General features: G+C 64.2%; 2 protein-coding genes across 6 annotated transcripts; both read right to left on the bottom strand.

The window, feature by feature from the left end:
- Positions 1-1,614: 1,614 nt before the first annotated feature.
- LOC129399688 (thymosin beta-10-like) lies at positions 1,615-7,698 on the bottom strand. 4 transcript variants are annotated; one of them, XM_055120738.1, is made up of 3 exons: positions 7,307-7,698; positions 3,967-4,009; positions 1,615-2,099 (listed from the first exon to the last, which is right to left on the bottom strand). In XM_055120738.1, the coding sequence occupies exons 1-3, from the start codon at positions 7,546-7,548 to the stop codon at positions 1,887-1,889; spliced, it is 498 nt and encodes a 165-aa protein (XP_054976713.1). In that variant the 5' UTR covers positions 7,549-7,698; the 3' UTR covers positions 1,615-1,886. The 4 variants fall into 4 exon arrangements, with proteins under 4 accessions (XP_054976713.1, XP_054976714.1, XP_054976711.1 ...); XM_055120739.1 differs by lacking the exon at positions 3,967-4,009 and having other exon boundaries at positions 7,307-7,339; XM_055120736.1 differs by lacking the exons at positions 1,615-2,099; positions 3,967-4,009 and adding an exon at positions 5,246-7,211 and having other exon boundaries at positions 7,307-7,562.
- Positions 7,570-23,983, bottom strand: UBE2F (ubiquitin conjugating enzyme E2 F (putative)). Of its 2 annotated transcripts, none has more exons than XM_055120746.1 (10): positions 23,719-23,860; positions 21,221-21,354; positions 18,881-18,910; positions 17,352-17,417; positions 11,333-11,400; positions 10,898-10,968; positions 9,634-9,691; positions 8,742-8,774; positions 8,266-8,328; positions 7,570-7,771 (listed from the first exon to the last, which is right to left on the bottom strand). In XM_055120746.1, the coding sequence occupies exons 2-10, from the start codon at positions 21,336-21,338 to the stop codon at positions 7,721-7,723; spliced, it is 558 nt and encodes a 185-aa protein (XP_054976721.1). In that variant the 5' UTR covers positions 21,339-21,354; positions 23,719-23,860; the 3' UTR covers positions 7,570-7,720. The 2 variants fall into 2 exon arrangements, with proteins under 2 accessions (XP_054976721.1, XP_054976722.1); XM_055120747.1 differs by lacking the exon at positions 23,719-23,860 and adding an exon at positions 23,871-23,983 and having other exon boundaries at positions 7,571-7,771.
- Positions 23,984-24,622: the final 639 nt, after the last annotated feature.

Below are 24,622 nucleotides of genomic sequence, written 5' to 3'. Positions count from 1 at the left end.
GCCGAAGAAATTAAGGTACGCGAAAGTTTCGCATCGCACCCCAGTCCCTGCCACTGCGACGGCCCGACTGAGGCTGGGGATGCTTTCCTGGCCGAGGAACAGGGTGTACACTGGCCTTTCTGCAGGCGTTTGTGTATTTGATCTACTGTTGTGGTCCAGAAAATGTTGAGTGTTCTGGTACTGCGGCTCTCCACGGCCCTGGCTTCTGCGTTTCTTCTCTTGCAAACTGAGCTCATTTCTGGCCCAAAACAACACACGTGGGGCTGGAGCAATAGCACAGCGGGTAGGGCATTTGCCTTACACGAAGCCGACCTGGGGTCGATTCCCAGCATCCCATATGGCCCCCCCGAGCACTGTCAGGAGTAATTCTGAGCGCATGAGCCAGGAGTAACCCCTGTGCATATCCGGGTGTGACCCAAAAAGAAAAAAAAAACCAAACACATGAAGGAGCTGCCCAGTGGAAGCAGGTGACAGGCCAGGCAGGAGGGCAGGAGGGCAGGACACTGGGGAGTGGCATTATTTGGAAAGAAGGGGTGACCTCTTTCCCCCAGAAAGCTTAGGAGGAATCTGTGAGTTCGGGAAAGTAAACGTGGCTGGCCTGAGGTCGCCCCTCCCACCCCTGGCTCCCCGCACCCCGCCCTGTCTGATGGGTCAGCACTGGACCTAAAACTGGACACTTGCCCTGATAAGGAACCCGGGACCGTAGTGACGGTGGAAACTGTGCAGTGGAGCCGGCTTGACGTCGAGCCCTTGCTCTTCATCATGGCACCAGAAACACAGCAGTGACGTTTCTCTGCGTCTGCTGCACTCAAAGCACATGTCTGTTGCATGTTCTCAACTGTGCATGCGGTGATAGTACAGTGGGGAGGGCGTTTGCCTTGCATGCAGCAGACCCAGGTTCAACCCCATATAATCTCTGGGCCCAGCCCTGAGCATCGCCGGGTGTGGCCCCCAAACAAACGCCCTCTCTCTATCTGCCCCAGGTCTCTTGACTAACAGAGGGTGTCATGGACCTGAGAATGGGGACAGGATCAGGGTGGCCGCGAGCAGTCGGGAAAGTGTCAGCTGTGCCAACACAGCCACTGGTGTGTCAGGGAGACTTTCCCTTGGGGGCCCGCTGCTGGCGCAGAGCTGGGGACAGCCTGAGGGGCTGGAGAAAGCTGTGCAGGAAGCTGAGGGAGGAACGTTCTAGAGAAACAGCCGGTTTCTGGACAGGGGCAGGTAACAAGGAAACTGCAGATCAAAGAGCGAGCGAACGGCCACATCTCACAGGGGGGTGCGGGGTGGCCGGGGTCAGTGTCCCAGGCGCCAGAGTGATGGGGTGTGGGAGCTCCGGGGTGCTTCCCGGGTGGCACTGTTCAACCAGCCCCGGGGCCAGAGCGGTCGGGGTGGCACGTGTGTGGTGTCAGGGCCATCCGGTTGGGCAGCAGCCAGCCCCGGGGGTGGGGTTCCAACCCTGTCTAAAGGTCGTTGGATAACAGATAAGTGCGTTAAAGAGGGTGCAGGGAACGTCACCTGGGCAGTGCGAGTGACGGGGAGAAAGGCGGCGGCAGAAATGCCTGCCGTGAGATCTGGGCGTCTTTATTTATTTATTTATTTATTTATTTATTTATTTTTCCGAGCCACGAGGTGTGTTTTATTCTCACGAACCATACAAATCATTGTCTAGACCATCCCAGGGCGGACCGGAGAATTTGGCAGTCCCGAGGGGGAGGCGGGGGCGGGGGGCGGGGCGGGGTCCCTCGGAGCCCCCCGGGCCGGGGGCGCGCGCGCGGAGCGCCCGGGTTCACAGTGCAGCGTGTCGCTCGCGTCCATCTCGCAGGTGGCTCTTCCTCCGCAGCACGGCTGGGGGGTCCTCGCGGGGGCCGGGGGCGGGGCAGGGCGCCTTAGGAAATCTCACTCCGCTTCTCCTGCTCGATGGTCTCTTTGGTCGGCAGGGTGTTCTTCTCCTGCGTCTCCGTCTTCTTCAGCTTGGCCTTGTCGAAGCTGGCGATCTCCCCCATGTCCGGTTTGTCTGCCATTTTCTGCAAAGCCCGTGGGGTTCCCTCCAGCGCCGTCCGCCGCTCCCACTCGCGCCGCAGCAGCCGAGACCTGGGCGTCTTTATTTTTTAAATAGAAATTTACAAGAAAAAAAAAAAACTTGGAGGGGCTGGAGTGGTAGTACAGCGGGGAGGGCGTTTGCCTTGCACGCGGCCAACCCGGGTTCCATCCCCGGCATCCTATAGGGGTCCTCCGTGCGCAGCCAGGAATAATTCCTGAGCATTGCCAGGTGTGACCCAAAAAGATAAAAACCAAACAAAACTAAAACCAACTTGGGTATTAAAGCGTAGGAAAGGGTTAAAACCTCACCCAAGGGTGTCTGGGTTAAAGTGCTTTCCTGGCACGCAGCTGCAGGGCTCCAGCCCGGCACCCCACAGGAGCCCTGAGCACAGAGCCCTGAGCACTGCCCCCTCCCCCCCAAATCAACAAAACAATCCCTTCAGCTGAGGGCCCGGTGGGGATCAGCTGCGGAGCGAGTGTCTTAGGGCGTCCTCACTCGCCTCAGCACTGTTGGGTCCCAGCCAGAGTGACAGAGTGAGCCTCTGGCGCACTAGGGACTCAGCCGTTGGGGGTGCTGGGGAGGGCACTGAGGCGCGGGCGGCGATGGAGCAGCGGCAGAGGGGAGCTCGACTTTCCCAATTTTGCTGTGAACCTAAAACCATTCAAGGTACTTTACAAAAATCACCGGGTGCCGGAACAATAGTGCAGTGGGCGCTTGCCGGCTGGCCAGGCTTGGCCCCGCACCTCACAGGGTCCCCCAAGCCTCCCCAGGAGTGACCCCCGAGCTCAGTGTGTGGAGAAAGCCCCAGGCACTGCCAGGAGAGGCATGAAAACCAGAGAAGTCACTCGGTGGGCCGAGTGTGCACTGGGCCCGTGGGGGCAAGGGTCTGGGTCCCCGTGTTGGGCCGTGGGGGCGAGGGTTTGGGGCCTGCACTCAGGCCCCAGGCTCCAGGCCAGGAGTCTCTGAGCTCCAGGTGTCACCCAAAACCAATAGGAAAGAGGCTGGAGTGATAGCACATCGGGGAGGGCGTTTGCCTTGCACGTGGCCGACCCTGGTTCGATTCCCAGCATCCCATATGGTCCCCTGAGCACCGCCAGGAGTGTCCTGAGTGCAGAGCCAGGAGTGACCCCTGAGTAATCGCAACAAAAACCAATAGGGAATAATTCACCAGCCCACCAGGTGTTAAATCGTAGGAAAGGGTTAAAGCCTCACTCGAGGGCGTCTGGGTTAAAGTGCTTTCCTGGCACGCAGGAGCCCATCCCAGGCTCCTTTCCTACGATTTAATACAGCCCACCAGGTGGGCTGAGTTGGTAAAGCCGCTACGTGCCCTGCACGAGAACCCGCAGGTAAACAGCCCCCCCCTCCCCGCTTCATCCTGGAGCTGGCGGGGGCGTGAGGGGAGGCGTGGACAGCATAAGACCCTCTCCGTGGGGGCCCCGACAGGTGGCTGTCCGGTGCCTGCTCCGTAGAGGGCCCGCGCGGACACAGGCCGAGGTGCGCCTTGGGCATCCACTGCCTCACCGGCCAAGCTGCCCTGGCCCTGGCCGTGCCACGTGCTGGTGGCTCTGAGCCTAGCTCAGACCCCAGACTCTCGCGCCGGTTTTTCAGGGTATTTTGGTGGAGCACCCGGCAGTGCTCAGGGATCACTCCTGCAGAGCTTGTGGGGCGCCAGGCACCAAACCAGGGTCAGCTTTTGGACTCCCCGCAGCTTTCTAGGCGAGGGAGGCCTCCCCGCGCTACATGCACGGGCGCTGGCGCGGCAGGGCCTTGGAAGCACCTGCCGGGGAAGCCAGAGCTGGCGAGGCTCGTGGCTCTGCACAGGAACGCCTGGCGGTGCTCAGGACCGTACGCGGTGCCGGGGCCTGGGCCAGCTCCATACGAGGCGAGCCCCTCCCGCTGCCCCCGCCAGCCCCCACGCCACTCACCGCCGCCCCGAAGTAAAGGTCCACAGAAGGTCCAGCCTCACCTCTGAAACAGCGCAAAGGAGGGGTGTCGAATCACTCTGAGATATGCCCACCCGTGTCCCTAAAGTCTGCTCCAGCTCTAATCGAGGGACCTTGCTAAGTGGCCCCTGCTGCCAGCTGGCCTGTCCGGGCCCCACGTAAGCCTCAGCTTTCCAGCTACTGTATATGTAGACGGGGCACTGCCCCCCCCCACCCCCTCACTGTGAATCTACGAGACCTTTCGCCTCGTGGTGAGGACCCGGACCCCCATCGCTCTGCTGCCTTACTCCTGGGGACAAAGGTTCTAGGGCCAGAGCGCGCTGGCCTTGCACACGGCCAACGTGGGTTTGATCCCCGACACCCCCTCTGGTCCCCCAAGCCCACCAGGAGTGATCCTGAACACAGAGGGGTGTGCCCCCAAAATAAAAACTGTAAATGGCTTTTTCCGTCCTCTGTTTTGAAGAAGCTTGGCTGTGGTCCCTTCGTGCGTGGCCTCTGCCCTTCATCGGGCGTTTTCCGCCGGCTCCTGCAGGGCTGTGCGAGGGCCCCAGCCGGCCGTGGACACGAGCTGATGGCGTTTTGTTCAGGTCCTGCGCTTTGGAGTTGGCCTTCAAGAGCCTGCGGTATCCCTGTCCCTCTGTTCTCTGCTCTCCCCGCCGAGGGCCTCCCGGTCTCCCCTCGCCCGCCCGGGTCTTATTTCCTCCTGTTCTGTGTGTCCTAAGCTCCCCTAGTTCAGGAGACAGAAGTGGCTGATGTCACCAAGTGTGAGGTGCTGGTGTAGCAGCTGGACTTGCTATGTTGAGTCTCACAGCTGTAGCTACCGTGTGACCACGTACAAATAAGGAGAAAACTCAGCTTTTCCCAGAGTTCTGAACCCCCCGTGTGCGGCAGCCGAGCCCGGCGCAGGCCCAGCAGCCGTCAGCCGCCCCTGCAACCCCTCAGCTCTGTGCCGTGGGGGCAGCCTGGTACCTATCCCCGTCCTCCCGCCGATAAACTCCCAGTGACCATGCAGCAGGCAGGACGGTCCTGCCTCCCCCCACCCCTGGGGTGTTTGCGACCTAGTAACTACAGCACAGAAGCGTCGTCTCTGGCTTGGATGTGCTCTCGGGGCTCCGTGGTGCTTGCGGGTCCGTACGCACTGCCAGGGTCGGTCACATGGAACCAAGGGCCCGGAGGACCAGGACTCACGCCTGGCTGCAGTCCTGCTCGGGCGCGTGAGGGAGGCTGCTACTCTCACCGAGTAGGATACAAACGAGAAGTCTAAGAACTTTTCTGTAGTTTTTTATTTGGTTCTTTATAAACTTGCTTTGGCCTTGGGTGGGGAGCTCGGGTGCTCGCGTGGCTCTGCACTCAGGAGTCACTCCTGGCAGTTCTTGGGGGACCATATGGGGTGCATGGACTGGGCCCGCGTCGGCTGCGCACAAGACAGATGTCCCCCACCCCCGCTGCATTATCACACGGGCCCCTTTTTTGAGGTTGTCACTGACTCTTTGGGTGCAGGAGCCCTTTGAGGGTGGAGACTTAAGATCCCTGTGAAGTTGTCCTGAGTCCCCACGTCTCCTCACCTGTGTCTGGCACCTGTGACAGGAGGCTGAGCTCGAGGCCTGGGCTCGGGGGCAGTGGCCTCCTGCTGACCGTCCAGGCGGCGAGTAGGTGGGTGAGGGCAGAGTCCTGCCTGCTGGAAGCTGTGCCAGCAGGTGCCTGCCCTGTAGGATTCACCCAGCAGGGGTGGCCGCTGCCCGCTGCCCTGTACAGGTCTTGTGCCCACAGAGCCTTGGCTACTAGTGGCGACAGGCTGTTTGAAATCCATCTGTCTCCCAGGCAGTGCTCTGGAAAGGTGCTCCCATCTCTCCCCACGTCTCCCCCCGCCGTGGTCTCTGGGCCACACCCGGTGGTGCTGGGGAGTGAGCTGGCAAGTGCCGGGCACTGCGGCCTCCTACTCCTGCTCCTACCATGCCGGGCCCAGGGTTCTCTCCCCACGAAGACAGTGGCCCTGGGTCTGTCACCCGAGACTGGTGACCCAGCCCCGTCCTGCCCCCTGGATACTGCGCATTCCCAGCCCGTCCCCACTCTTGCCGCGGGTCACAGTCATGGACTTGTGCACCCCACCGTCTCAGGGATGCTCAGGTGCGATTTGCGTTCCCAGCGCGTGGCTGTGGTGGTCACGTCGTCCTGCAGTGCCTCCCTGCAGGCTGCCACTCCCGGCAGCCAGGAGGCGCTCTGCCCACGCGGCCCTGCTGCAGGTGCCTCGGCTGCCCACTGTGCAGGAAGGCGAGGCTCGCCCAGGACCCCCTGGCAGCACCTCTGGGGGTCTCGGCTCTGCAGGAAGACCGGCCCAACAGCGGGGGCCTGCACGTGGTGTGCGCCCCAGAACCCTCCGCAGCGGCCCGGATCAGTCCGGTGGCAGGACCAGCCCCAGCACCACCGTGTGTGTGACCCAACCCACCCCCCACCAAAGCAAAAGATGCTCAAGAAATCCCGCTTGATCTGTCGGGGAACAAAGGTGCCATTGGGGGCTGAAGGGCTGCGCGGGCGGGGGAGGTGCCAGCCCCCGCCAGCACCGTCGGAGTCCACACACTGGCTTCTGAGGGGGCCGGGCACTTGCCCGAAGGCTTGGTGCTGGGGGTCCCCGAGGTGGGCAGTGGCAAGGGGACGCCCGTGCAGGGAGAGGGTCGCCCACCCCACCTCCAGGCCCACACTTGCCCTGGGGTGGGAAACGCAGCCCTGGACAGCAGGGCGGGGGCCGGAAGCCGGGCTCCCTACCCACAGTGCCACGGGCCGTGCCAACAAGGGGTGGGGGAGGCCGAGTCCGTGGGTCACTGCAAGGACAGAGTCCAGCCCCAGACGCCAGGGCTCGTGGGCCCGTCCACCCCCTGTGCCGTGAGGACGCGCAGCTGCCCGTCCATGCTGGCAGCGGCTGCCCCGCCGGGGCTCCCTCACACGGGCCCCGCTGGCTGAGCGAGAGTGAGCCCGTGTGCACACACGTGTGTGTGGGGCTTGAACCCAGCGCCTCACACGTGCGAGGCAAGTGCTCAGCAGTGCGCCGCAGCCCAGAGCGCCACCTCCTGAGTGTTGTCTTTTGGGCTGAAGCCGCGGGATCCAGGGGTCCCCGGGGTGCGGGCGGGGCCTGGCCCCTGCGGTGTGTCCGGACACAGAGAATCATGTGTCTTTCACAGTTTCTTTGTATTTCCCTTCGACAGTTGCTCAGTGCAACATTTTTCTGCCTGCTTCGTACAATGAAAATACAAACTAAATGAGAATAGAAAAAATAATTAAAGCATTAAATCGTACAAATTACAAATCTGTTCCAAAATATACTTACATTCCATACAATGCGCATCTCAGTGAGGGGCTACAGCAGGTGGCGGCCCCGGGCGGGCGGGGCGGGTGGGGGGCATCACCCTCGGGCCGGGCCGCGGCGGCACCAGCTCGGCTGAGCAGGCTGAGGGGCAAACGGGAAGAAGCAAGCTGGAGGCGCGAGCCGGCCTCGTCCTTCTCCAGGCCCGTCCACGGCCGGAGCGGCAGAGTTGGAGTGACCGTGCGAGTGGACGCCTCAGCCACCATGCGCTCCGGCAGCGTCGGCGTGGACGCGCCACCCACGGCAGGCGGTCACCAAGAGGCGCTTCCTAGGACAACATGGTCACAGGACTCAGACGACCCGGTGGACTGAGGGGGCGCCAGGACAGGGCCCCTCGGCTTGAGTCGGACACACTGGACGCACATCTGCGGATGCGTATCATCTGGCGTAGCGCTTGATGTAGTCCTCCACCTTACTCCGGAAGTCGTCCTAGGGATGGCGGCGAGTGAGGAGGTAGGTGGGGCAGCTGTGTCCCCCCGCCCAGCACCGTCCACTCCACAGCCGGGGAACTGTGTCCACCCCGCCCAGCACTGTCCACTCCTGCAGCCGGGGAACTGTGTCCACCCCGCCCAGCACTGTCCACTCCTGCAGCCGGGCAGCTGTGTCCCCCTGCCCAGCGCCGTCCACTCCACAGCCGGGCAGCTGTGTGTCCCCATCACCCCAGTCCTTCCCTGGCCTCGCCTATCGTGGTGCTGGAAGCAGCCAGGGGAGAGGCCACAGAAGAGGAAGAGGAAGAGGAAGGAGCGGGCGGCCCCGGGCAGGGGCGCTGGCCGATGCTCTGCCTGGCTGCCCACTCCAGGCCCTGGTCAAACAGGTGTCACTGAGCGCAGCCAGAGGCCAGCTCTGACACTCTTGCCTCTCCCCAAAAGCAGCCCTGGCACCCGGGCACGCCCATCTCCAGTGACCGCACAGGCGCAATTCACCTTGTCCCGCAGGTGGTGTTCCGCTGCCTCGATGTTCAGAGGGTCATCGAAGTTCAGGAGATCCTGGGAGAGAAGCCCGTGAGCGGGGAGGGCCCGCACGGAGCCCCCTACGCCGCCCAGATGCGGCAGGACCCCCGCCACAGGGCCGCACGCCACAGCCCTGGCACGGCCTGGAGTTACTCCGTGAAGCCTCTCACGGCCAAAAGCAAAACCTCGCCGGGAAGAACCTGCTCGCACCAGCACCAGCTTCCAGCCGCGCCCCGCCCGAGAGGTGGGCAGGCGCCCGCTCCCCCCACCCACCAGTGTCCCCGAGGGACCCCGGGAAGAGCTGGGCAACAGGCACCTCCAGGAAGGGGGTCCCTGAGGGGCACAGGCTCTCCTGAGCCCCCCGCATGCCCCATGAGTCGCTGTCTGGGACTCGGCACGAGCGGGAGGCGACAGGGCTGCTGGCGGCCAGGCACAGGGAGAGTACTCACCGTGAACAGCGAGTTCAGACCCCAAACCACGTCCTGCAACAGAAGCAGGAAACACGGTCACGTGACCCGGTCACCCAGACAGATCCCCCACCCAGTCGTCCTGACTCAGCCCGGGCACCCGGCACCAGGACGCCTGACGCGTCTGCGCTGCGCTTCCTGGAGAGCGAAGCCGCCGCAGGGTGGGGCAGGCCGGGGCCAGGGAGGGGCGGGAGCACCCACTGCCCTGTCCAGAGCCCGGCCGGGTCCCCGGCACCCCCTATGGGCCCCCAAACACTGCCAGGAGTGACCCCTGAGCACCAGCTGGCGTGGCCCAAAAGTCAATAGCCAGAAACAAAACCCCCAACCCAAACCGCTGAGACACTGGCCAGAGCAGGGCCACGGGGCTGCACACGAGGCCCAGGACCGGGGGACAGCGGCCAGGTGACATGGACAGAGAGCAGCGCTGGGCTGTCCGTGCAGGGGCCCCGGGCTGCCCGAGTGAGGTGGGGGGCTAGCACTCTGGAGCTGGCTCTGCGGGACCCCCCCAATCCCTGAGCCGGCCTCCCCGGGCCAGGACTAGGGTCCCGAGGGGCCCTTCCTGCGGCAGGTGTGGGGACACCGCTGAGGGGCCCCCTTGGATATGGAGATGGAAAACGGAAAACTGCAAATGCCTGCACAGCCAGTGGAGATGCCCAGAGAACCAGGGGGGAGGGGCCGCGGGGAGGAGAGGTTGTGGGCCGTGTGTGGGGGAGTGTGTGTGGGGGCATGTGTGGGCCCGTGTGTGGGGGTGTGGGCCGTGTGTGGGGGGGGCATGTGTGGGCCCATGTGTGTGTGTGTGGGCCCGTGTGTGTGTGTGTGGGGCGCGTGTGTGTCGGGTCGTGTGGGCCTGTGTGACGAGCCGGGGCTCCCCTACCTTCAGTGTCCGTGTAGGCGCCCAGCCGGTGCCGTCGATGGAATGTTCTCTCAGCAAGCTACGAGACAGGCGGGAGCCCTGTCAGCCCCCCGGAGCCCGCTGGCAGGCAAGACCCCCAGAGCCTCCAAGTGCCAGCTCAGGGGCCGCGGGCAGCGGTTTCCTACAGGCACTGCGGGGCTGACCACCCTCTGCTGGGGTCCGAGCGGCAGCATGCTCGGGCCGGGCCCAGCGTGATGGGAGCGGGGACCCCGTGTGCCCACCCCACAGCCCAGCGAGGCCGCAGACGCTGGCCCCGGGGACTGCGGCCACACAGCCTCGGCCACTAGGCTCGAGCCAACAGTTCTCACCCGCGTCAACCGGGAACGAGACCAGCCAAACCAGAGCCTGTGGATCCCGTGGGCCACGGGCACGGCCCAGCTGGGCACGCGAGCCCGAGACCAGGCTGCGGAGAGACCCGGGAGCGGGGGTCCGCCAGCACCCGCCCAGCTGTGGGGGCCCCTCGCGGCACACTGTGCAGACGCCCACGCGGGCTGTATGCCCGCCGCCCACTGTTCTGGGCTGACCGGACCAACTGCAGCAGAGTGGGGGGTGGGTGGGGCACAGAGGGACAGTGCAGGGGAGGGCGCCTGCCGTGCACAGCCGACCAGGGTTCGGTCCCCAGCATCTCACAGGGCCCCGAGCACGGCCGGGAGCGATGCCTGAGGGCAGAGCCAGGAGCCAGCCCCGAGCGCCAATGGCTGTGATGCCACAAACAAAAAACAAGAAAAAGAAGAAGAGGGGCCGGAGCAGTGGTACAGCGGGGAGGGCGTTTGCTTGCCCGCGGTCGACCTTGGCTTGACCCCCAGCATCCCACATGGCCCCCCAACACTGCCAGGAGTGATGCCTGAGTGCGGAGCCAGGAGAAACCCTGAGCATCTCAGGGGTGAGCCAAAAAGCTCAAAAAGCAAAGCAAAGGAAGCGGGCAGGGGGGTGACCATGCCTGGCAGTGACGGGCTGCGTCTCCCCTAGGGGGCTGGGGCCTCTCTGTGGGCGGCAGGTGAGGGGGAGAGAAATGCCCAGCCTGCATGTGGGGGGCTGGGGGCTCACGGCTGCCCAGGGGCAGAAACAGCCCCGGGCCTCAGAGAGGGGGACAGACACGGAAAGTGGCCGACAACCAAAGCCCCACTCGGCCTCGCTGTGAGTGGACGGCCCCTGCCCTCGGCCAGGTTACTGGTGGGGGAGGGCGCAGGCGCAGTCTGGTGCGGGGGTTCTCGAGGGGCCGCACCTGAGGCAGATCTCGCCCGTCTCCGTGATGTTGGGGTGCCAGATCCGCGTCAAGCATCTCACTTTGGGCGGCTGCAACAGAGAAACGGTCACAGCTCACTCGAGGCGGCATGAAAGGGACCAGAGGAAGCAGGAGAGAAAGAGGCGCCCGGGGGCAGGACGTGGCAGGGGCCAGCGAGCGGGGGTGAGGGCGGCGGGTCCGGCGGCTGGCTCAGCCCACACGAGGCCCTGCGTCCGTCAGCAGTGTCGGCCACGCACCGCCCGGAACTCCCGGGCCCTTGCCGTGTCCCTCTGCTGCTCTCCCTTTGCTCCCCCTGTGCCCGAGTCGGGCGTGTGCAGGGCTGGGGGCACTCTGCGCGGAGCAGCGCCCGGGAGAGGACGGGCAGCTGGGGGGACAGTCACAGGCCCACAAGGGCAGGGCCAGGCCGGGACTCACCACCATGTTGTAAGCGTCAGGAACTTCAGTTTCAAACTGGAACTTGCCACCCTGGTAGTAACCCTCATCTGCAGGGAACAAAAAACAACAAAGCGGAGAAAGGAGACAGCGCCGACACAGCACGCAGGGGCGGGGCAGGCAGGGCCGAGACAGGCCCAGTGGCACCCGCTCTGCTGGAAACCCAGCATGGGCTCCGCTTCCCCGGGACTCAACAGCACTGAGCAGCGGGCACCAAGGCCCCTCACCAGGCTGCCCAGCCTCTGAGCCTGCGCACACGGAGAGGCCTCGCCTCACCGTCACGAAACCAACAGCTCAACTTCCAGGGCCGACATTGTTACGAAGCCTGAACTGGCACAGCCGGCGAGGGTGTGAGCCAGAGGGAGGGAGGGAGGGAGAGGGAGGAGGAGGGAGGGAGTAAGGGAGTGAGAGGGAAGGAGAGAGAGGGAGAGGGTGAGGAGGAGAGGGAGAGAGGGTGAGAGACAGGGAGAGTGGTGGGGGGGGAGAGGGAGAGCTGTGGGGTCTGGCTGCACCCAGAGGCCCGGGTACTGCACTGGTGCCCAGTGGGGGGGAGGGGCGGTGCCCCGGCCTCAGGTGATGCTGGCTGGGCCTCCCGCTGGCTCCCGAGGGCGGCCTCTGACCCTTCCCCTGGCCACCAGGTCCCGGTCTCTGGCCAGGAGGGCACAGCGGGGACGGTGCTGGCCTGGCACACGGCTGGTCGCAGCCGAACCAGGTTCAATCCCCGGCCGCCAGGACTGATCCCTGAGCCCAGAGCCAGTCAGCCCTGAGCACCCCTGGATGTGCGACCCCAAGACAAACAAACAAGGACACACCGCAGCTGCCACCCCAAGAATCCCGCCAAGACAACAGACTCCACTCCAGAGAACCCGAAGATCCGGCAGACGAAGGGAACAGACGGGAGCCGAGAGGCCCGGCCCCGGCAGAGCACGTTGGCAAATACTCGGAGAAAACAGACTGTTGCCCGCGAGAACCAACATATTTTCCGGCCAAAACATATGGAGGCGCCAGGGACTCGGAAGTCCAGGCTGGGACAGACGGAGCACACGCCCCCCCACGGCGGACCAGCCGGGGCCCGCAGGGGCGCAGGAGACAAGGAGCAGAGGAAGGGACACACGGTGTGGCAGGGAAGTGCCAGAGAACAGGCAACGGAATAGAAAGTTGGTTCTTTGCAGAGCCCAGGGAATAATTCATAATTAGCAAATTAATCAATAAAAGAAAATAATAATTTTGGTTCGATTCCTCTGTCTCTCTCGGAGAGCCCGGCAAGCTACCGAGAGTATCCCGCCCCGCACGGCAGAGCCTGGCAAGCTCCCCGTGGCGTATTCGATATGCCAAAAACAGTCACAAGTCTCACGATGGAGACATTGCTGGTGCCCACTCGAGCAAATCGATGAACAATGGGATGACATGGATGACGATGAATCATTTTGGGGGTCAGAGAGGTAGTACAGTGGGGAGGGCACTTCCCTTGTATTCAGTTGACCTGGGTTCGATCCCCTGGGCACTGCCAGGAGTAATTCCTGAGTGCAGAGCCAGGAGTGACCCCAAGTATCACCACGTGTGGCTCAAAACCAGACAAAAATAAATACATTTTCAACAAGCTACAGACCTTAAAAGGATATGAAAGTACAAACAAAACAAAACAAAAAACAACCTCATACCCATCGATACATTTGAAAACAGAAGAAAAATGTGAAAAATTCTCTGAAGGGGGCCGGAGCCATAGGACAGTGGGGAGGGCATTGGCCTTCCACGCGGATGACCCGGGTTTGATCCCCGGCATCCCAGATGGTCCCCGTGCACTGTCAGGAGTGGTCCCCTAGTGCAGAGCCGGGTGGACCCCTGAGCACTGCTGGAGGTGGCCCCCAACAAAGACGAAGTAAACGAAAAACCCACAAAACCCGGAACAACCGCCTTGAAGGCCACACATCCTGGAGGCCGCTTAGGAAGAGGGGCTGGAAGCGGGGGTCTGGGTTCACCTCTGGAGCTGTGTGGCCCCTATAGCACCACCTACAGGGGACCCCGAGAGCACAAAGCTGCCCGAGCACTGTGAGGAGGCCCCGAACCAAAGCAACACACACCAGAGCCGTGTCCACCACACAAGTCGCTTCACACTAACTCCCACTCAACACGAACAAACCCAGACAGCGCCGGCCACACTGCAGTTCCACCCCTCGGTGTCATCACACCGATTCCCCGTGAACTGCCGAGGCCCGAGGGGGGAGGAGCTGCTCCTCTCGCACTGCCTGGAAAGATGTGATTCAAGAGGCCTCAGGTCCGACGAGGAGAGGAGGCCAGGGCAGCCTGGAGCCAGGGGAGAACGCATGTGCCGCTGGCCAGACGCACAACCGCACTGCGGACAGACAGACGGACACGGACTCGGGGGTGTGCGGGGCAGAGGCACGCTCTCGCGCAGTGTGGCACCCCCAAAGCGAGGGGGTCATCTCCAAGCCGGGTCCCCGGGACTCACCCTCACCCCTCTGAGTTTCTCGAAGATTCTTCCTCTGCCTGGGAACAGGGTGAGGTCCCAGGAGCCTCAAAGCGCATCTGCTGGGGACGATGGTTCTGCCTGACACAACCCCACAGGAAATACTCGACCCCTGAAATGAGCATCGGGCCGAGGTCACAGCACAGATGATCCCCCGCGTCATTTGGCCCCAGAGCACTGGGCACTGCAGGGTGGCCCTGAGCACTGCTGGGCCCTCAAAGGCGACCTGGAGGCCCTGTTGGCAGAGTATCGCAGGAGGTGGTCCTAGGGCTGCTGGCGCTGCCCACCCCCCCCCCCCCGAAATGCAAAGAGAACCAGCACTGGGGGTGGGGGCAGCTCACAGGGGACCCCAGCACCCCTGCATACGGCCCTCACGGGGACCAACTGGCACCACAGTGGCCCCGAGCACTGGCAGGGCAGGGTGGGGCGCAGTGCCTGGGCACTGCCAGGGTGGCATCAAGGAAATGAAGAGTCAGGCTTATTATACGCTAGTAACAAAATGAAGATTTAAAACATCAGTTAAAGCAGCCGCCTCCCCACCCCACCCCTGTGCTATGACGCGTCTACAGGACTCACGTGGGGAAGCAACAAACACTGTGGGAAGGGACGGACAGAACGGACAGATGGGAAATGCCAAAAGCCGCAGGCCATCAGTGCCCCCCCCACCCCCCGCCTGCTGCCCACGGACCTAGAGCCCCGCCCCGCCGGTCTCAGGGGAACCCGAAGGTCCCGAGTGCCCCCAGCTCCCTGGGGGCAGCTCAGCAGGGCGCGTGCAAGGCCCGAGTCCAACTCCAGGCAACATACACATGCATGCACACATAGACCCCCCCCCCCCCAACACACAATCCCAGCTCTCTCACGCACACACAGTGCTGGACAGGGCCACTGGTCGCACAGGGAGAGGCTGACCCAAAGGCGAACACGGAGAAGCGGGCAGGATAAAGCTGACGGGGCTCACGGGCCCGATGCTAATGACGAGCGAAGTGACTCAACCCCCTCAACCAACAACTGAACAGACAGATGGAAACTCACGGGGCCTTTTCTCACACAAACGCCAATTTGAGAGGGGCTGACGGAAACAGTAGGAGGGCAGGGCAGCAGGGCCCAGGGACGAGGGTCCGTCCAGCCTGCCCGCTGCCTGCTCTGCTGTCCAAGGAGAGAGATGGGAGAAGTGAAGATTTCTTCAACAGGACAAAAAAGCACTAATCACTAACAAAATTATGTATTAGATATAAAATTGCAATTTTCTCAAAGGAAAAAACATTTAAAAGGAAGAAAGCCACAGAACGGAAGAAAACAACCCGAGCTCATGGGCCAGTCCGAGGACTTGTACTCGAAATAGAGAAAACAACAGAAATCAGCTAGATTTACTGTGTCGCTGTTTGAGCCCATGTGCTATCGGGGACCTCGGGTGCCAGGGCTGTCACCACACAGGCCGAGCCCCCCCGCCCCCCCGCCTTTCACATCCCCGGCACATTTGAAAAGGGGAAGAAAAGGGAAAACAAGCATTTCAGGGAAGATTATACACAAACCACCGCAAATACAGGAAAGACAGTTTGTCGCTGGAGGTGCCGGGGAGCCCCGATGGCGCGTTCCTCCCCCGCCGTGGCGGGCAGCGGGCGGCCGTGTGCACGCTCGACTCTGGGCATCTCTGAAGCCACCCCGTATCTTTAGCACGACAGGACTGAAGAAAAACGCAGGGGCCGGAGCGATAGCACAGTGGGTAGGGCGTTTGCCTTGCACGCGACCGACCCGGGTTCAATCCCCGGCATCCCATATGGTCCCCCGAGCACCGCCAGGAGTAATTCCTGAGTGCAAAGCCAGGAGTAACCCCTGAGCATTGCTGGGTGTGACCCAAAAACCAAAAAAAAAAAAAAAAAAAAAAAGAAAGAAAAACGCAGGCAGGGCAGGACGAGAGTGGACAGACTGTCCCCTGACAGCCCTCCAATGCGGGGCGGGAGACTGGGAGTGACAGACACGGACCCCAGGACGTGGGGCCCAACACGGGGCCCCAGGGAGGCCGAGCTACGCAGACAGACAGTCCCGGGACTCAGGGACTCCAAGAGAGGACAACACCGGTATGGGGACAGAAATGACTTCTGGACGAGGCGAGGACATTCCAGACCCTCCCAGGCTGTGGTCACACAGGTGACGCCTTTCCAGAGCTTTCAAACGAGCGCAGGTCTCTCTCGCCCTCTCCTTAGTCAGAAGGGGAGTGTGATACGGATTTTTTTTTTTTAATTTTCAAGTTTTTTTTTCCTGACCATTTTAAAAAACATTTTTATTCTTTTTATTTTTTTAATTTTTTTTCCTTTTTGGGTCACACCTGGAGATGCACAGGGGTTACTCCTGGCTCTGCATTCAGGAATTACCCCTGGTGGTGCTCAGGGGGCCATATGGGACACTGGGAATCGAACCCAGGTCGGCCGTGTGCAAGGCAAATGCCCTACCCGCTGTGCTATCACTCCAGCCCCCAAAAAACATTTTTAAAGCTAGCTCCAGTGGCTCACGCTGACACGGGTTCGATCCCTGCACCACAGGGTTCCCCAAACCTCGCCAGGATCGAGCTCTGAGTGAAGGGTCAGCAGGAACCGCTAAGTGTGGCCCCAAACCCAAACAAAACCACACAGGCCGCGGCACGGAAGTCTGGCCGCCGCTGGGCAGAGGGCACAGGGTTACAGGCGTCAGGACCCGGGCACGCGCCTCACGAGAACAAGGGCGCCAGCACCCCAGGTCAGTGAGCAGTCCTGTCCAGGGGCTCACCGCCCCACCTCCCTGTCACACTGGCAGAAATGACCAGTGGCTATAGCAGAGGGGGTGGAGACGCGCCCAGACCCCCAGGGGCGCAGAGCAGGAGCAAGCAGGCTTCCGAGGCCGTGTGGGGACCCCAAGACAGCGGGGTGACAGCAGCAGGGAGCACGGTCGTAGGGAGGAGCCCCCATGCCTCCTCCTTCTCACTAGCCCGTGCCGTGAGTCTCAGTGGCTCCAGAGCCCGGAACAGACGCTGGACAGATGCTGGTCAGGCCCTGCCGGCCCAGCCCCCCCCCCCCCCACACCGCCCGGGAGCCAGGGCAGCCCGATCCTGCCGCAGAAGGGGCCCAGGGTGTGAGCTCAGCGCCTCCGAGCCCACGAGCTCACGCAGGGACCGTGGGCACCAGGGCTGGTCACCGCACAGCTGCGCGCGTCCCCTCCCCGTGCCTTTCACACCGCCTTTGACACAAGCCGGCTGGAGTCAGGGCGCACGCCGCCCTGTGCCAACTGCCCAGGGCTCAATCCCAGCACCCCATAGGGCCCTGGCCTGCCAGGGTGACCCCTGAGCCCTGCTGGACACCCCCAAAGCCTCCCCAAACAAACCAAAAGCCCTGAGACCAGCTTTGGGGGCAGCGCATGGCGGAACGCAGCCCTGGCTCAAGTAAGGCCCTGAGTCGGCGCCCGCCCAGCAACGTGGGCACAGAGCACAGTAAAGTAGCATCTGCCATGGAATCCCCGATACCGACACAGCACGAGTGTTACCTGGGGTCACCGTGAGCTGAAAGCAATGGAGCTTGTTCGGGTCAGGAAAATGCACTTTGCAAGTACCTGCAAAAGAATCCACAGCGTCAGGGATGAATGTTACACAGCCTGGCGGCAGGCACCACACCAGAGACCCCTCTCCTGCCCCCACCCCAGCTCCAACAGGGGAGCCGTCTCCTCACTTCGCCGGGGTGCTGAGAGACCTGCCCGGCAACGGCAAGAGTGGACCATGCAGCTCTACAGCGGAAGCAGGATGCCTCCCTCAGGAGACGGGTGTGGGATTGCGGGTGATTGTGTGCGTGTGTGAATGCACGTGCGTGATGTCAAGAATGGATTATGTGGGCTGGAGCAATAGCACAGCGGGGAGGGCATTTGCCTTGCACATGGCCGACCCGGGTTCGATCCTCAGCATCCCATATGGTCCCCTGAACACCGCCAGGAGTGACTCCTGAGTGCAGAGCCAGGAGTGCCCCTGTGCATCGCCAGGTGTGACCCCCCCACAAAAAAAAGGATCATGTAACTCTACTGTGGAAGGAGAAACCCTCCCTCAGGGAGACGATGTGTGTGTGTGCGTGTGTGTGTGTGTGGCGGTGAGAGCTGCCTGTGTGTGGTGGTGGTGTGTGTGTGTGTGTGTGTGTGTGGTGCGGTGAGAGTTACCTGTGTGTGGTGGTGGTGTGTGTGTGTGTGTGTGTGTGTGTGTGTGGTGGTGTGTGTGTGTGTGTGCTGCGGGGGGAGTTGCCTACTCCTGTATCACGTCAAATAAACGAGCCCCGAGAGCGTGCATACTCCCAGAACAAACAGGCAGAGCGGAAAGGACTGCACTGAGGCATGGGCCGGACGTCGGCCACTCGAGCAGAGGCCACATTCCTGGGTGACCATTTCCTTCAGACCTACAGAAAGCAGCTGCTGACTCTGCAGCCACAGGCCTGTGCGCTGACCTGGAGTCTAGCACCCGGCCCCGGCCTGGCCCAGGGGCTGGGGAGGCCGGGAGGGGCAGGCCTGTGTTCGTCAGGACGTCCTCGGACAGCGTGGGCCTGGCCATGTCGCACTCCTTCCTTCCCTCTCCGTCCGGCCGTGCTCAGGGCTGACTCCTGGGCAGTGCTCGGGGGACCACGCGGGCTGGCAGGGGTCAGACCTGGGTCCTCACCCGGCCCGGCTCACTAGGTCTGAACATCACTAAACTCTGCTGCGTGGCAGGCAGCTGCCTTTATAGAAAGGCGAGGGGATTCGATGGCTCTGTTCCTGGGACCCCCGGGAGGACAGGAGGACAGTGGGGGCAGAGCAGCGCCCCGTGTCCGAGCAGGGGGGGCGGGGCAGCCCAGCCCAGCACGCCAGCACCAGCGCAGCTGCGGCCCTCCCCGCTCAGGGCTGGGCGAACCAGGGCCAGCAGAGCGAGGACAGCCGGCTGCTCGCTCCCGGCAGGGACCCCTGCAGCCCACTCGCACCCCGTTAGACTCCTTGAACTACACGGAAAACAGGCTCTTGCTGCCATGCTGAGTTTTTAAGACTGAAGTGAGCACCGTACTTACAAGGTAAATTAGCTTCAAGTTCTGCGACCTCTGGAGAGACAAAGAGACGAGCGTCAGCCTCAGCCGAGCCCCCCAGCCAGCCCCCGCCTGGCATGCGTCAGGCTGAGCTGTCACAGCACCTACGGGCTCAAGGAGCTGGCAGGTGGCGCCAAGGGCCCGAGAGTGACACGCCGGGCGTGGACTGGCACAGCCTGGCCTCCGTGCCGTCTCGCCCACCCACTCCTCCCTCCGGGCTCCCGTGACTCTGAGTGTGCCGAGCGCCCTCTGCCAGGAAAAGGTGTGACCCTCCTGCCTCCCCCTCCCCCCAGGAGCCCAGGAAGGCCACTGGACACGGCTCCTGCTGGCCACCTCGGCGCCTGGAAGCTGTGCCCTGGCTGCCCTCAGACCAGAGAACTGAGTCATCCGGGAGGGAGGGCGGGGTCACAGCATGCCGGGTGGTGGCGGGCCCTCACGCTGGGGACCCCTCGCCCCTGCCCCCCAAACCAGCCACCATGGACCAAGCCTGAGAGGCACAACAGCTCCCATTTCCGGCCAGGACTGGACTGTCAGGGCCCTCATCGCCCTCTCAGACACCAGCCCCCGCCCCGCCCCCTCCCAGGCCTACCCCCGGCCTCACCCCCAGACCCAGTCTGTGCCCAGCCGCAGACTCTGGCCTCTGGCTCCATGTGGCAGCCGAGGTGCCCAGGCCAAGCCAGCGCCCCAGGGAGGAAGCCAGCGCAGGGTCAGCAGCACCCTGTGCCCACACCCTGATCTGAGACCCTGAACCCACCCGGGAGCCCCCCACTGCTCCTCAACGTGGGAGTTAAGGCCGCAGCCCGGGACGGGAGGTGGGAACGACAGGTCAGCAGCTGAGGGTGTCTAGTGGTGAAGCCTCAGACCCGTCCAGCCCTGGCCCTGCAGCCCGTCCGTGGAAGGACAGCCGTGCTGCCCAATGTCCACCCTCCCAGTGCAGAGACGAGGGGCAGGAAGGCCCGGCAGCCCTGAGTCCCCGGCAACAGGAAGACGCTGGCAGCCCAGGGGCTTCTCAGCAACACGCTCACACAGCAGACGCCCGCCTGTCCTGCCTCCCCCGACCGAGACCCCCAGAGCGAAGGTGCCGCCATGTTCAACCATGCGAGGCGCAGACACGCGCCACCATGGGCTGCCCGGACCCCGTCAGGTCAGGTCACGCGGCAGCCCCGAGGGCACTTCCTCAGGCGGTCCCTCTGCGGCCGGAGTGCAGTGAGCTGGCACAGACCCCTGAGCACCCAGGGCCCAGGAGGGACGGGACCAGGAGGCCACACAGTGTGCTGGAGCCTCGGACCTCCCCAGCCCAGGGCAGCGCCGGCTCAGACAGGCCTGGGTCCGGCTCCCGACACCCCACGATTCCCCAGCACCCAGCCAGGTGTAGCCGCCGTCCCACGCCAGATGTGGCCCCAAACCAAAACAGAGAACTGCCCTAGAAAGTGCCGGGCTCATCTGGCCTCAGTGCTCAGCGCTCCACACTCCCAGCCAAGGGATCCGCCCCGCACACCCCGGGGCTCGGAATGGCCAGACCCGCCCTCAGAGGGCTCCGGGCTCAGCCACGCTGGGTCCTCATTCCACCCATCACCCACCAAGACCTGAGCCCTGGGCAGTCGAGGACAAGAGCCCCCACGACGCCCTCAGTTCTACTACGCCCAGGGCGAGCAGAGCCACCCTGTGCTCGGGAAGGCCACCAGCTGTCCTGCCATCGACAGGCTCCAGGACGCAGAGCCCGCAGTCCCCACAACGCCTGGCCAACACCAACCGCCCGGCCTGACTCCAGAGCCGACCGGTCATCCTCCAGACAGCACCTGTCACCTGCAGTGAGTGACAACAAGCGCTCCATACATGCACATGCACACCCCCCTGAGGACGGCACACGCTCCACAGATGCCTGCACGCATGCACACACCCCACAGATGCCCACACCACACATGCATGCACACAAACACATGCACACAGTGCAGTGAGGATATGCTCCAGAGGTTTGGCCACACACACAGCTCGGCAGACACCTACACCCCCCCCCACACACACACACAGCTCAGCAGACACCTACGCCACACACACACACACACACACACACACACACACACAGCTCAGTGCAGTTCACTTCTACATGCACACGCGGACACACGAGAGCTGAGGGAGGAACTCTCCAGATCCCACCCAAGGACACGCCATGGACTGGTGAGGAAACTCAGGCTCTGGTGTGATGGAGCCCGAAGCACCGAGTCCCTGCGACAGGGTGTCCGGAAGCGGAGCGACATCCTTCTACAGCCGACACCAGCGTCCTGCCTCACTGGCCCTCGGGCAGCAGCCCTCCCCCCGCCGTACCTTTCACCAGCAGCCGGTCCCTCACAGACACCCTCCTCGTGGAATCGGAGGCGGAGGCCGGCGCGCGGGAGCCGCGGAGCCCGTCATCCCGCTTCAGTTTGCTCGCCAGCGTCAGCATTCCTGCCGCCCGGACCCTGCAAGACGGGGGCAGGTGAGGGGTCTGCAGAGGCGCCAGTGGACAGGCCTCCTGCCCCACCCTCTGTCTGGGGCCCCGCTGAAGAGGTCGGAGATGGCCGGGAGTGAACACTGGCGACACTGCTGGGGACAAGCAACCCAGGAAGGCGCCCGGTTCCCTAGGCCCGTCACCTGCCCCACCTCCGGCCCCCGCCAGCCACAGGGGCTGAGAGTGACTCTGGCCCTGCTGCGCGAGAGCAGCCGGTCTAGCCCAAGGCTTCCACGGCCAGCTGCCGAGTGTCGCTCCCCCCACGGCCTCCTGCGTGGCTGCAGGGGACGGAGCAGGGCAGGAACTGGGTCTTTCACGGGCGGCCCAGCTTCCCAAAGCCAAGGGCCCACAATCCCCGGGGAACCTCGACAGCGAAAGACACCCGTGGCGGGGGAGCTGGTGCCCTGCACGCCTGAACTATTATTAGCAGGGCTGTAAGTCACGCCCAAATGAGAACCTTCGGGCAAGTTCACACCCAGCAGTGCTCTGTGCTCAGGGACCACTCCAGAGGGCTGGGGGTACTGGATGGGCGACCAGGGACTGACCCGGCCTGGCCACACGCGAGGCCGGGCTGTCCTCCCTGCTGACCTATGGCTCCAGCCCGCAGACGGGCAGAGCGTCTCATGCCATCTTCGTGTATCCCCGGAAGCCAGACTTCACTGTCAACTACTTGTATCACACACACGGCGTCTCCATGGGCTGGGGAGACTGGCAAAGGGCCCGTGCGGGCACTTCACAGGCGGGAGGGCCGGGTTCGAGCCCCAGGACTGCTCCAGCAGGAAGCTGGGTGTGGCTGGCAGAGCACCACCGGGTGTGGCCCCCAAACATGACATATCGCCTGGGGGCAGACACACACACCCTAATTCCTGTCACAGTGCCCCCAGCGCTGCCACCAGCACCAGGACTTCTGGGTCCCCTGGGCCACAAAGCCCTGAGGTCACCAGTGGCTGGAGCGGTGGCCACGAAACACCAGCTTCCCTTCCGGAGACGACAGGAAGTCCATCTGAGTGTGGCATGCGCCCCGCAGCGCCAAGCTCTTCTTGCAGTTCAGGGCACTTGAGTGACACTTCCATGGAGACACGGCGGCCGGGAACCCGCGTAGCTCCTTGGCCAAGTAGCTCCGCAGGGCCCACTTCTCAGCCCCACCCACCAGCAGCTAAAGGGCCGGGCGGGGGGCGGGGTTCCTAGCGCCCAGAGTCGGAACCGTCTGGTCAGCAACCCTTCAAGCCCAAAGCAAGACAAGCCCACCCTCCTGAAGCAAGCCCACACTCAGGCCCACCGGCCTGCCGAGCAGATGGGCCATCAGGGGCCACTCGGCCTTTACCCTCCGGCTCAACTCAGCAAGAGTGTGAGGACAGGGCAGAAACCCGCGTGGGAGCGAGTGCTGGCAGCGCCCTGGGGGCCACGGCGCAGAGGGTGCGAGGGAGAGGAGGGTGTGAGGGAGAGGAGGGTGTCTGGGAGGGGAGGGTGGGTGCCCGGGAGAGGAGGGTGCAAGGGAGAGGAGGGTTCGAGGGAGAGAAAGAAGGGTGCGAGGGAGAGGAGGGTGCCCGGGAGGGGAGGGTGGGTGCCGTGGAGGGGAGGGTGCCCAGGAGGGGAGGGTACCCGGGAGGGGAGGGTGCCCAGGAGAGGAGGGTGCCCGGGAGGGGAGGGTGCGTGCGAGGGAGGGGAGGGTGCGTGCGAGGGAGGGGAGGGTGTGAGGGAGGGGAGGGTGCCCAGGAGAGGAGGGTGCCCGGGAAGGGAGGGTGCGTGCGAGGGAGGGGAGGGTGTGAGGGAGGGGAGGGTGCCCGGGAGAGGGTTCGAGGGAGAGGAGGGTGCCCGGGAGGGGAGGGTGCCCGGGAGGGGAGGGTGCCCGGAGACTGCCCGGCCGCTCCCCCTGCGACTGCCCAGTGCGACCCCGGTGGGCAAGCCGGTGGCCGCCCTGGCAGTGGCGCCGGGCGCGCGGACAGGCTGAGGCCGGGGCTCTGCTCCCCTCCCGGCCGTGGACACCACCCCGCAGGCGTCACCGGGTCAGCTCAAAGCGCTCCGGCCAGACCCACACAAAGCGGCCGACATAGCACCGGGCCCGGCCCAGCTCCCCGGACCCTGGGCGCGCCCGGCGGCCCGGGGAGGGGTTAGCGCTGCCCCGGCCGGCCGGGTTCGCGGGCCGTCGCCCTGGAGAGGACAATCCCGAATACCCGAACCCGGGCCACCACCCGGGGCCGCGGGGCCGGCCCCCGTCACCGCCGGACACGGACTGTCCTTCCGCGCCCCCCGCCGGGCGCAGGGCGGTCCCGGGAGGGTCCCGGCCGCCCCCCGGCCCGTGCCCGGCCCTGGAAGCTCCTCCGGGCTGGAATACCTGCGTCCCCCGAGCCGCCGGGCCGCGGGGACCCCGCCCGCGGCCTTCCGGGCCCGGCCCGGCCCGGCCGGCCCGAACCCGCCGGAACCCCGCGCGGCCGCGCCCGCCGTTCCAGGCCCGCCCGGCCGTGACCTTGGGCCGCCCGCGCTCACCTGCCCGCCGCTGCCCGCCGCCGGCCGGCGGCCACCCAGCCTCGAGCGCGCGGCGGCGGGCGGAAGTGGCGGGGCGGGGCCTCGGCCGCGGCGGCGCGGACGCTTTAAAAAAAAAAGTTCAAAACCTCCCAGAACTTTATTTGCAGCCCTGCGCGAACAGCGGCGGCGCGGCGCGGCGCTCATTGGCGGAGGGCGAGGCGGGGGCGGGCACGCTGCCGGCGGCGCCCGCGGATTGGCGGGTGGAGGCGAGGGGGCGGGCGCTCGGCGTTCTCTAAGCTGGGTGCTGGGCCCGAAGACCCGGCCGGCCGTGCGGGGGGGTCGCTGCAGTGGGCCGAGAAGCGGCCCCTGGTCCGGGTCTTACGGGCGACTCAATGCTGCGAGGAAGCGCTGGACTGTGTTCCAGTGGCCGGCGAGCCCCCGAATTCCTCAGGCCTCGTTGGTGTCTCCGTGGGGCTGTTAGGGCCGCTGGGGAGGGGACAGGCTGGAGTGGACCGCGGGCAGGGCCTGCCGCACCCCTCCCCGGCAGTACTGGGGTGCCCCGCTAGCCCGCAGCCCTGAGGCCTGGCGTCCCACGGGGAGAATGGGCGGGAGGGGGGGGCGGCCCAAGCACACTTCACCCCCCACCCAGTCCCCGAGGACAGCCAGAGGTGGTGCAGGCTAACCACAGTGCTAACCAAGGTGCCGAAAGAACCAGGAGTGGGAGTTTCCTTCCCAGAAGCTCCCCGGAGGAGGCGCCGACACTAGAGCGTCAG

The sequence above is a fragment of the Sorex araneus genome, chromosome X (genome assembly GCF_027595985.1).
Source record: "Sorex araneus isolate mSorAra2 chromosome X, mSorAra2.pri, whole genome shotgun sequence".
In the NCBI taxonomy this organism is placed as follows: Eukaryota; Metazoa; Chordata; class Mammalia; order Eulipotyphla; family Soricidae; genus Sorex; species Sorex araneus.
The sequence above is the reverse complement of the archived record's forward strand: the minus strand, read 5'-3'. Positions and strand labels throughout refer to the sequence as shown.